Below are 11,909 nucleotides of genomic sequence, written 5' to 3' on the forward strand. Positions count from 1 at the left end.
GGCTTATCATAGTTCTCTGTAATTCTAGCATCTGATCTCTCATTTCCTGCTGAAATTTGGTCAATTGCTCATGTATCTGTATCTGCATTCGCTCTAATTTTTCCAACATTTGTTTCATTTCTCTAATCTTTACTTGGATACCGTAAGGGTGTTGGTAAGTTGGTTGGTTTCCAGATTAACTGAGGAATGATTGTAATCGATTAGGCTATTTTAGTGGACTTTAATGTTATGATATTATGTAATGCGAATGCATGAAATAAATGCATAAAGAGACGTTGATTCTGATTCAATTCCATTTAGAGAACTTTACTAGACAACAAATCTCTTTACATAAAATGGATATTTATACGGCCTTGTCCTCATAAGCGGAGATATTCATCCTCTTCTTCATTCGAACGTTAAGATAAATCTCACGAACTCTTCAAAAAACGTCTCTTCTATCTCCTTTTTGCTCGATCTGGGCCGTAACTTGTTGTTCGCTCATCCTCGTGATGCTCGTTGGCTTCTCTTTAAGAAGGTTTAGCAGCTCTCAAATAATTTTTTTCATCTTGAATCATTGGGCAACGGAGCCATAGTCGTGTAGTCCTCCATTAGATTATCATCCTTCTCTTATCACGTGTTCTTGGACCCTATTCGGACAACCATATTGTCATCCACTTTATCAAGAAACCCATTTTCTTATAACAAGCTCTCTATTGAGCAACTGAACGTGAATCAACACCTCTTTTTTATGATGCAAATATAATGCAATCATAATAAAAACAACATAAAAAACAAGTTAGTACAAAGTAAAAGCAAATAAATAAAGTACCTACTCGGGTGACCTCTAGGGATTTGGCATAGTTCTACCTAGGGTAAGTTCCTAAGGTTCATTATATGCGGTTTGGTTCTAAAGTAAGGGTACCTGAACTAGTAGATTCCTCGATCCTCACCCATTATAGGTTCATACGGACCAAGTTCAGTTCAGTGGAATACATTTCCCTATGGCTGCACGGAGATGAAAATCTCACGAAGACATAGGTACGGATGTATCTCGAAAGCAATCCGCTATCCTGCACGGAGGTGAAGACCTCACGAAGGAAATAGCTTCTCACTCCCACTTATAAGGGTAAAATCATCCAACTCATGTAATGAATAATGCAAAGATCAATTAAGCAAGAAAATGAATGAATGCACAATGATCTCATGATTTTTTTAAAAAAAAATATTTTCTCGACCATAAGACAAAAATTAATCAACTTTGTGGCTCGACTCTCTTATTTTTTTAAAAAATCCCCAGTGGAGTCGCCAAGCTGTCAAAACTATTTTTTTGAAAAAACAAAAATTTTAGGTTGTCGACTTTAAAAAATGAAAATTGGGAGTCGCCACCAATCTTTTATTGAGGTGTGATTGGATCACCTGAAAAAAAGGCTTTGGTCTACGAGTTTTAAAAAAACGGATCCGGGAGTCGGTTACGTACGAGAAAGGATTAGCACCCTTGTAACGCCCAAAATTGGTACCCAGTTAATTAATTAATGTTTTAATGTCGAAAATTTGAAAAATATAATCCTTAGCACAAAACTCTTAAACGTTACGTATTAAGACCCTTATCATTTCAGAGAAAGAAAATGTCACACCCAATGCGTTAGGGCACGACATTCTAATTTCCTCAAAAATGAATTAGGCCAGAATACTCTTGTAATAAAAATTTAAAAGAATATTCATTTATTCAAGATTTAAGAAGTCACGGCCCAATACGTTAGGGCACAATTCCTCTAAAATCCAAAACTCGGAATATTTCCTTTATTATTTTTTAGAAAAAATCTTCATTTCGAGAAAACAATACATCACATCCAATACGTTAGGACACAACATATTAAATTCCCGACAACAAGCTTTTCATTTTTTTTATAATTAATGAGCAACTGTCGATTGTTAGATTTAACGAAGAAAATCGGAACCCAATACGTTAGGGCTCAATTTCCTCAAAAATCCTAAATACGAGCATTATCTCAATTTTAAAAATTTCTATTTTTTAAATTTGAATAAGAAGATGATGTAATGATATTGAATGTGTAATAATGTCGCAATAACAAGTACAACAATCTTGCACCATATTGGCAATCGAAAGGTAATGAATTAAAAGCTAATTTTCAAAAGAAATAAACCCTACATGAAATAATAATATCTTGATAAACTGTTAACTAAACATTAATATATAGGAAGAAAATAAAATAAGTGATATGTGTAAAATACGATATATTTAAAAAAAAGTAGAGGGCTTAATAATAATATACAATAATATATGTAAAATATTTGATGTAAATGAAATACATTAAAATAGGTAAAATATAATAAAATAGTTTTTTTAAGAGGAAAGTTATATATGGTAATAAGGCAAAATGAAATCTATAATTTATAACAAGAATAATTTAATATTAATCATGTATATATACAAAGCATGGTATCGTAAAAATATTATTATATAAATCTATTGAAATATAGAAATATATTTAAATGAATAAAAAAACAAAATCGTTGAAGATATACCATATTTGGAGGCAAATATATAAAAGGAATAGGAAAAATATATTATAAAATTAAATAATGACATATAATAGTAATATAAAAAAAATACATAGTAAGATAAAGCTATGCGCATGAAATTTAAGTAAATTGATAAGAAGAAATAATGAAAATAATAATAACAATAATAGTACCAATAATAATAGGATTAATAAATAATAATAATAATATTATTATTAGGAAAAGCACAAATACAAAAGGGATTAAATTGCAGCTAAAACAGAATTACTAGGGAACAAAGGAAATTAAAATAACATGGGGGATTAAACTACAACATGCGAATTACATGGTTCAGGTTGGAAAATATTCCGTCTCCCAAAACGCTGCGCAGCAATATGGACTAAAATGCCATAATGGTAAAATTTTTGTGCCCAATTTAAAAAAGAAAAAAAAAACTCAATTAAACAACACAGCGAGAAGGGAGGACCAACTGCGCAAATTACCCTTTTAGGGCAGGAACTCGCAGATCCTGCTCGCGGGTCAAGTCAACGCGCAGATCCTGCCTTAGTAAACGGCGCCGTTTTGGTATCTTTATTTAAACTTTAGATCGATTTCCTATTCATATTAGACTCTCGGGATTTTGCTGTGAATAATAGCTCTCTTTTTTTCAAAAATCCTCCCTTTACAATGAAGGGAGAGGCCTCTATTTATAGCTGAGCCTCTTCAAATCCAACGGTACAGATCAATTACATCAACGACGAAGATTAAAGGGTATCTACAAATTAAATCTCTAAGATTACAAAATCATATCTTCTAAGATTGCATATATCATATCTAAGATTACATATCCTCGAAGATTATGTTTCCATATGTGAGTCCGAGCTAAAATTGGGTATTACAGGTATAATATGAGTTTTCTACTTTTTAAAATTAAAATGTCCTAATTCAAATATAAAATAAATAAATTAAATATGTCCTAAAATTAAATAAATATATTAAAATATAAACAGGATGTAAAGCGAGAGAGAGAGAGGGGGGGGGATAAATTAAAATATAAAAAAGTTGAAGTAAATTTACCATTATCTCAAACAAATTAATATCCATGGCTTAGAATGAAATGAAGAACATGAAAGCTGAATTACAGTTGGCAGGAATTTTATGAATCAGTGGTAAGACTAATGTATTGACATATTATGATTCCTGCCAAGTTTAATATAAAACAGGAATTAAAAAGAAATAATTATCCGCGGTCAGTTAAGGTTGGCTAATAGCCCGAACACGTTAATGTTATGTACAAAGTAACCGCATGACCGTTTACTTGCGAACCCAAAAGATAAAGCAAAAACATGCCCTCATCTTCTAAAATACCCTTATATTCCTTACGCTAAAAGTGATTCCTTCATATCTCTAAACGTCCATAATCATCTCGAAGATGGTAAAGCTGGCAGAAAAGATTAACATGCTGATCAAGAAAGGGGTTTCGGATCTTGATTGGCGTCTTCTTTTCTTGATAATCGTTCCTCTTTCCATTCTTCTTTTTATTGCTCTATCATCTACACCCTCCATCCATTATTTTTTCCCGCTCCGGTCTTTTCTCTTCACCACTCCATCTCCCGACGTAACTGGTATGTTGCGCCAGTCGAGGATGGCGGTGTGCTTGGTGGGTGGAGCCAGGAGGTTCGAGCTCACTGGACCCTCCATCATGGAGAGGGTTATTAAAGAGTATCCTAATGCTGACCTTTTTTTGCACAGTCCCATGGACAAGAATGCCTTCAAATTATCGCTTCTTAGAACTGCACCAAGGCTGGCTTCGGTGCGAATATTTGATCAGAAAATTGTGCCGCAGACGGCGGAGCAAGTTCGAGTCCTGACGGCCGCCAACTCCCCTAATGGTATCCAGGTACAAACTGTCAACTGTTTTAAATTAGTTACATCGAATTTGGGTTTTCTTTTGGAAAGACTCATTCTCATCGTTTTGACTTTTCCAACTTAAGATTCACACGTGCCTTGTTTAATTAGTTAGTGATAATAGTCACGAATTTGTATTCTAGAAGGTTGCTTCTTTGTAAGACTTTTTCTAGTTTTAATATAATATTTATAAGACTGATTTTTGCGGTACAGGGACTTCTACAGTATTTTAATTTGGTTGAGGGATGCCTGACAATGATTGTTTCACACCAAAAACAACACAACTTCACCTATGATTGGATCGTCCGCACCAGAGTAGACGGTTACTGGAATGCGCCCTTGAATCCCCAACACTTCGTTGCCGGCCGATACACCGTCCCTTCAGGATCTGTCTACGGTGGCCTTAATGACCGACTTGGCATCGGCGACTTTTACACTTCCAAAGCTGCCCTCTCCCGACTTTCTCTCATCCCCAAACTTGACTCAGCCGGGTACAGGCGTCTCAACTCAGAATCAGCTTTCAAAGCACAACTCACCACCCAAAACATATCCTACGTAGAGAATAGATTACCCTTCTGCGTCGTGACGGATCGGAGGTACCGATTCCCGCCTTCCCATATGGGAGTTCCGGTGGCGGCGTTATCGAGTCCGGGTCCACTGAGTGGGGCCAAATGTAGGCCCTGCACTCCTGTGTGTAAAGGGCGTTGCGTTGTCGATGTGATGTCGTCGCTTGACAAGAGATGGAGCTGGACCAACTGGCGTAACGGGACAATTGAGCTATGCGATGCTCATGGTGGGTGGGAGGATCGATGGGAGATGATCTTCGATAGAGTTGCCGGTAAAAAACTGGCTGAGGGGAGGCGGCAAGTAAAGGATCTGATGTTTGAGGAATGTGTTGCTGATTTTAGAGAAATGAAGAAAAAGGCTGTCAACTGGGAGGCACCTACGCCTGAGGAGATCTGTGGACTGGGGTTGAAAATCACACCAAAATGATCCTTTAAAGTTAATATTATATATACACACACACACTTAGTGTAGGGTATATTTCAGAGTTGTTAGGTTGTAAATTTCTAAATCTAGAATCAGCATTTTGTAAAGGAACTTGCATTGGCAGAATCAGCGATTAAGTTTTGGAAGCTTATCTAGAAATTTAAAGATTTGAAGGGTTTAAGAGGCCTAATTAATTTTCTTTAAAATTTTAAAGAGTTTGGGGCTATGTTCTACTCCTATTACGATGGATAATTGTTTTTGTAGATTGAATATTTTCGGTATTTTTATCTTTTAAAAGTGTTGTTGGTTTAAGATTTAAGTGTTTAGTACTGGTGTTAAAAATATTTTGAAAAATAAAATATTTTATAAAGTAACAAATATTCATTTAAATAATGTTCAAATTAGTTAATATTATGATATTTTAACAATAATATAAAAATAATTTATTATAACTTGTTAATATTTTAATATGAAATATATTTTAAGTAATTAATATTAATTATTTATAAAATTTAATTAGAAAAGGACTGCGTTTTTTGGAGAAGAAAAAGTAAATTAGCTTTCAGAGGGGTTTTTGCTAAAAAAAATTAAAATTTTTAATTTTTTTATTTGAGCAAAAGTATTTTTCAGAAAATCAAAATTTTCAAGAAATTTATTTGTTTAACACAACTTTAAAATCAAAAGTGCTTTTTAAATGAAAAATACAACTAAACAAAGCCTAAAAAAGCTCTGAGCAAGGCAAAGCTTCCAACAAACTCGATACAATTGAGCAAGAGCTAGTTCTCTAACTACGAAACAGAGGCCCTGATTGGGTAGCTCAAAACTAGAACTCCATCTCGAATTCTTTGAAAATAGATTTTGGACCTACTTAAATTTTTAGTTTAGAAGTAGGGACTAAATTCTCGAGAGTAAATTGATTTTTTTTTTTTTGATTTATAATAGCATGACAAAGTCGAACAACAAATATAACTAGCGCAACTTAAATTTATGTCATACTTGGGACGGTGAACACTCTTAATCATCAAGCCATCACATAGGGTTCAGAGTAAATTGAGGGTGAGTTTGGATGGGTGATTGAGTGCGGTGGTGCGATGTGTTTAGTTTACTTTTTGTCTCACGCTATAGTATCGTTACAGTATCTAATCTCACCGCCACTGCTGTTTCTACACTAACTGTAGCTAAACGCGCCGCCCATCCAAACTTACCCTGAATCTTAGTTTAAATGCAAGGATTAAATTAAATATTTAACCATTAAATGGAATACTCAATTAGCAACTAACGTTAGGAACTTAGGAATAAGTTAATAAGTCATTATATTAAAAAAACTGAAAAAAAGAAATAAAATGGAAACGGCAAAAGAAAGAAAAGTTGAAACTTAAAAACGTTGGTGTTGGACTAGTTGGGCCAAACAATTTTCTTTCGGTCTATAGAGATGAGTTGATTCAAGGTCATAAATTCTTTTATGGGGAATAACTGGTAGGGGGTTGGACTTTTACCAACAGTGATAGTGCTGTTCAATTGGAATCAGGAAGTGCAGTAGCTAGGAGAGTACAACAGTTGGTCTTTGGTTATAATTGATTTTTAGGAAAATGTTCAACTTTTGACACAAAATTTTAGGACATTTTAGATGGCCTGAAACTCATCCAATGAAAAGGTCATTATAATGTGATAATTCATTTAGATAGTTTGGAGGTTGTTAAAGCTATATGGGAAAGTGTTTTAAAGACTTCAAATTCTGCCTTCATTAGAAAAATCTATCGTATATTGTCTCAAGAAAGTCAGTGAATATTATGATACATTCCTAGGGAGCACAATCAAAGTGCAAATTGTTTAGCTAACTTGACCTTTGCAGAAACGGAAGATTTATAACTGTTTGAGATCCCTCCATGAGAAACATTAGAATTTCTTGAAGCAGATAAGGAAAGAAGTATTTGCATCCCTCAATCTTTTTCTATGTAATTTAGTATAATAATGTCTTTTTATTCATAAAAAAAAAAAACGTTGGTGTTGGTTTTAGAAGGGCAATTTATTTAAAAAGCCTAATTTTTTTTAAATTTACCGAAATGGGCTCGATATTTTATTATTTACCGGAATGAGCCCTTTTTCCCCAAATCGCGTCCATGTCGTAGCGATGTCGAATGCGATGCCGACAAATCGCGGCCACGCGTCGGCAACTTTGTCGACATGGCAACAAATCGCGCTTCAAAGGACGCAATTTGCTGACGTGGCCGTGATTTGCCCCGCGCGTGAACAGTGCAACGGTCAAAAAATTGACCGGTTCCCCCCCCCAACGGTAAAAAAAAACTATAAATACCCCTCACCCCTTTTTTTTCACAAACTAATCCTCTCTCAAATTTCCTCTCAATTTCTTCTAAATTTCCTCTCAATTTGCTCTCAAACTCCTTCAAAATTTCTCTCAAATCCATATTTATTTTCAATTTGCTCTCAAGTTCCTCTTAAATTTCTCTTAAATCCCTATTTTTAAATAATTTTTAAAAAATTTATTTTTTAGAATAAAAAATCGAGAACAAGAAATTGAGAATCAAATTGTGAAAATTGAGAGTTGAGTTGAAAATAATCAAAGTTAGAGGGCTTTATATAAGGAAAATTATGGTTGTTGGAGCCTCATTGGCATTGGAATTTTTGCTTGTTAGAAAATATTCTTGTTGGACAGAAAATGCCACATAGGAGTGTTTTTATAAAAGAAAAGAAAACTCGTCCTACAGGGTGTGCTTTCCCTGCAAGATAAGTGAAAGTGCGTCATGTAGGTGCGTTTTATTTTCTCTCTCCAAAAAACAGCATAGATTAGTAAATTTTCAAAAAAAAAACCCTAATTTCTCAATTTATTTTTTTCAGCATATTTAAATGAATTAACCTGAAACAGCAGTGTTTAAATTTCAAGCCCAGCTTCCTTATGTTATGGGAGGAAAAATAAATTTGAAAAATATTATTTGAAATTTTATTTGATATATAAATTTTTAAAAATATTTAATATTAAATAATGGGAAAAATACCAAAAAAAGCCAATTTTTTTTAAAATTTACCGAAATGGGCCCGGTATTTTATTATTTACCGGAATGGGCCCTTTTCCCCGAAATTGCGTCCACGTCAGCGCGTTTTGCTGACATGGCAACAAATCGCGTCCTCTGAAGTGCGATTTGTGTCCACGTCGACAAAAGCGCCACGACGTGACATGATTTCTGGCACGCACTCGACATCGCTACCGACGTGGATGCGATTTCGGGGAAAAGGGCCCATTCCGGTAAATAATAAAAAACCGGACCCATTTCGGTAAATTTTAAAAAAAATTTGACTTTTTTGGTATTTTGCCCGTTTTAGAATACATAGGATAATAATTTAATTTGGATGATAGTTTAAATAATTAAGATTTTAGAATTGTAATTTTAATTAGGATAATATTTTTTATTAGGATATTTTATTTAAGGGTAAAGTACCAAAATAATTATTCAATTTTTGATTTAATCTTTTTTAAATTAAATATTTTAGTCACTCTTGTCTTTAAAATAATAACGGAAGTTTAACATAAAATTTTTATTGGTTTAATAACAAATTTAGTCCTCTAATGTTTACAAATTCTATTAACTTGATCCTAAATCTAAAAATTCAACAAGTTTAGCCCTTAATATTTACAAAATTTTTCATTTTAGTTATAATTCTGAAAATTATAAAATATATTTAAAAATTTTATATTTTATAATTACTTTTTCTCATCAACCATGCTCATTTATTCGTCAACCAAACATGCGAAAAACCCATAAATGAAAGCTATTTTTTATTCAATCTCTTTTGTCCTTTTTTCTTTTGCTACATTAGGCTATCACACTAACTCTAACGGCTTTACTCTTTGCTGCAGAGATAGTACCAGTTTCAGCTCTAGTGTTTTAGTATCTTTATTATTTCTAGCTCATGCATTGGAGAGAGATTGTGGGTTAAGGCCATGACATTTTATATTTCCAACTTTTCCAATTGAATGACAAAAAAAAAAAACAATTAGAAGATACTCTTGAAAGTTATTTTGGGTACAAAAATATTGAAAAATTTTAATTTAGAAAATGGTTTTGTTGCATAGTAAAAAATTAAAAAAAATTCTAAAATCAAGTGGTTGTAATATTTATAGCAATAAACTCTAACTAAATTAATATATATTTGTGCTTTGAGTTAGGTGGTAAAGGATATTCTTGGCTTTCGACCAACACGATCTTCTACGCTATTCTCGAACAACAATATCATGTGAAATATCTTCTGCAGGACGAAGGTTGTTCCTAAACATGGGTTATCCTGACTTTCGAAACTTGAGTTATTCGCAATATAGTTGTTTTTAGTGTAGAGATTGTTTTCAACAAGAGTTGTTCAATGGTGATACTTTTCTTAAAAAAAGTTCATTTTTAATAATGATTCTTTCGAAAAAAATACAATTATTCTAAATAAAAATTGTTCCAAACAACAATTGTTCTAAACATAACAACTGATATTCTAAACATAGTTGTTTTGAACTTTAGTTGTTCTCAACAAGCCTATTCTCAAATGAAAGTTTCATTGGATGACAGTTGTTTTAAACTGAAGTCATGTTCTAAACCTAGCTATTCTCAAAGAGTTTGAGCTGTTGTTGTGGATAACAACTATTTTGAATAATTATTGTTCTTCTAAAAGTGATATTAAGTGCAGCAGTATTGCTACTTGTTCCGAACTTGATAACACAATTTCTTAAAACAATATCTAAAACTATGCTCGATGGAAATTCAAGATTGGGGCCACATAGAATGGTTTGGAAACACATCTGGAATGCCAAGGTTGCATCTAAAATCAAGATTTGTGCATGGAAACTTTGGAATGAAATTTTAGCAGCAGGTATGGAGACCAGTTCTAGAATCCCAAGAACGTCTTCCAATTGTTGCCAAAGTAACTACGAGTTAGAGGACGTTATGCATGCTTTGAAAGATTGCCCTTTGGCAGCGAAGTCTTCTGTGCTCGGAGTATTTCCAAATGAGATCTCAAAAGGAGTCTTTGCTAATGCAACCGATCAGCTTGAAATAGCGGCCAAGTTGCTTTACAAGGATAATTTTGACAAATTTCTTGTTACTCTTTGGAACTCGAGAAATGCGACGAAACACAAGGGATTAGAGACTATGAAGTAAGAATAGTAGAACGAATCGACACCTACTTCTCTGATTAGGAAGCTGCCCAAATGCGAAGTGACCAGACCTGTAATCTGGAAGAGCAGGACATTGTTATTGGAAAGCACCAAACGGGAACACTGTTGAAGTGAATTTTGATGCAAGTTTTAACCCAGCTGCTCCTCAAGGATGTGCTGGAGTGATCATGAGGGGTACGTCTTCCATGCGGATGCTTTCAAGATCCACAAAGCAGATTGTACGGCAGCTGAAGCTGACGCTTTTGCAGCGATTAAGGCTCTCCAAACATGCTATTCCCACATTATTCTTAAAGGTGATGCCTCGCATATTATCAAGGGGGTACAAAGCAAGGAAGATGACCTCTTTGAGTTAGTGCCACTTTTTGACCATAGATTTACACTTGGTGATCAAGATGTTGTGTATTGGACAAATGATTTCCATTTTCCTCAATAGACTGATGCTGTCAATTCGTAATATATTTATATATATGTTCCTGTTCGATTTATGTAAGAATCATTTCTATTAAAAATAAAATTAATATATGATCAGCTTCCAAGATCATCCATTTGTTCTTAGTTGATAAGAAGTACTTTTCTGTTTATAGCTTCACCAGTGTGCATAGGCTTAGCAGTAGAATTCATGCCATGATCAACCATTTCTTTTTTTAATATTAATCTCAGTATTATACAGGCTTAGGATTTTCCATGACAAATATCGCTCTTGAACTTCAAGATATATATATATTTACTGTGAGTATTAAAAATCATAAAAAGTGCTTTAACTCCCTAATTCCTCCTGTACGAAAATATAGCCTGACAACTGGGAAACAGAAACCAAAATATGAGAGCATACCGTTTAATTAATTACTATTTCACAAGCTTAGCCAAGCAGTCGAAAAGGAAACTAATACAGAGACTAAATTATAAAAGCGGCGGCGACGATCTACTGGATATAAGATTGGCCGGTGATATCAATGTCTCGATCACCGGATGATGGAGGGGGTTTGTGCTTGGGCTCGTTCTTGGCTTCATTGGGCCCATCAGCACTTTGGGTCTCACTGGCGGGCGGGTTTTCAGGTTTCTTCGCCTGTCCCTGATCGGTTCCGTACAATCCGCCACCATAAGCATTGTGTGTCACTGGATACATGGGTGAAATATGAGGAGGCTGATGACTCTCACTCTGCTCTTTTCCTTTTCCTCCTCCTGTTTCACTTTTCCTTTCCATTCTGATTGTGAATTAACAACAATATGACACTTTCCACTGTTTTTGAGTCTCTGATCCACTTCCCTTGCGTTCATTTTATTGCATTTTGCCCCAGTTCATTAAAAAAAAGGTTAAAGGACCGAGTGGCAC

At 34.2% G+C, this 11,909-nt stretch overlaps 2 protein-coding genes across 2 annotated transcripts; one reads left to right on the top strand and one right to left on the bottom strand.

Moving 5' to 3' along the window:
• Positions 1-3,821: 3,821 nt before the first annotated feature.
• On the top strand, positions 3,822-5,593 carry LOC105783828 (hypothetical protein). Its single transcript, XM_012609504.2, has 2 exons — positions 3,822-4,405; positions 4,627-5,593. Exons 1-2 carry the CDS (start codon positions 3,938-3,940, stop codon positions 5,404-5,406), a joined length of 1,248 nt encoding a protein of 415 aa, XP_012464958.1. The 5' UTR covers positions 3,822-3,937; the 3' UTR covers positions 5,407-5,593.
• A 5,788-nt stretch (positions 5,594-11,381) lies between these two features.
• On the bottom strand, positions 11,382-11,854 carry LOC105783837 (hypothetical protein). The gene has a single exon (XM_012609517.2). The coding sequence runs from the start codon at positions 11,778-11,780 to the stop codon at positions 11,499-11,501; it is 282 nt and encodes a 93-aa protein (XP_012464971.1). The 5' UTR covers positions 11,781-11,854; the 3' UTR covers positions 11,382-11,498.
• Positions 11,855-11,909: the final 55 nt, after the last annotated feature.

This window comes from Gossypium raimondii, chromosome 1 (assembly GCF_025698545.1).
Source record: "Gossypium raimondii isolate GPD5lz chromosome 1, ASM2569854v1, whole genome shotgun sequence".
NCBI lineage: Eukaryota > Viridiplantae > Streptophyta > Magnoliopsida > Malvales > Malvaceae > Gossypium > Gossypium raimondii.

Coding starts and splice junctions, on each gene's coding strand:
- LOC105783828 (XM_012609504.2), top strand. CDS start 3,938: ATGGTAAAGCTGGCAGAAAAGATTAACATGCTGATCAAGAAAGGGGTT. Junction 4,406..4,626: donor ACTCCCCTAATGGTATCCAG/GTACAAACTGTC, acceptor TTTGCGGTACAG/GGACTTCTACAGTATTTTAA.
- LOC105783837 (XM_012609517.2), bottom strand. CDS start 11,780: ATGGAAAGGAAAAGTGAAACAGGAGGAGGAAAAGGAAAAGAGCAGAGT.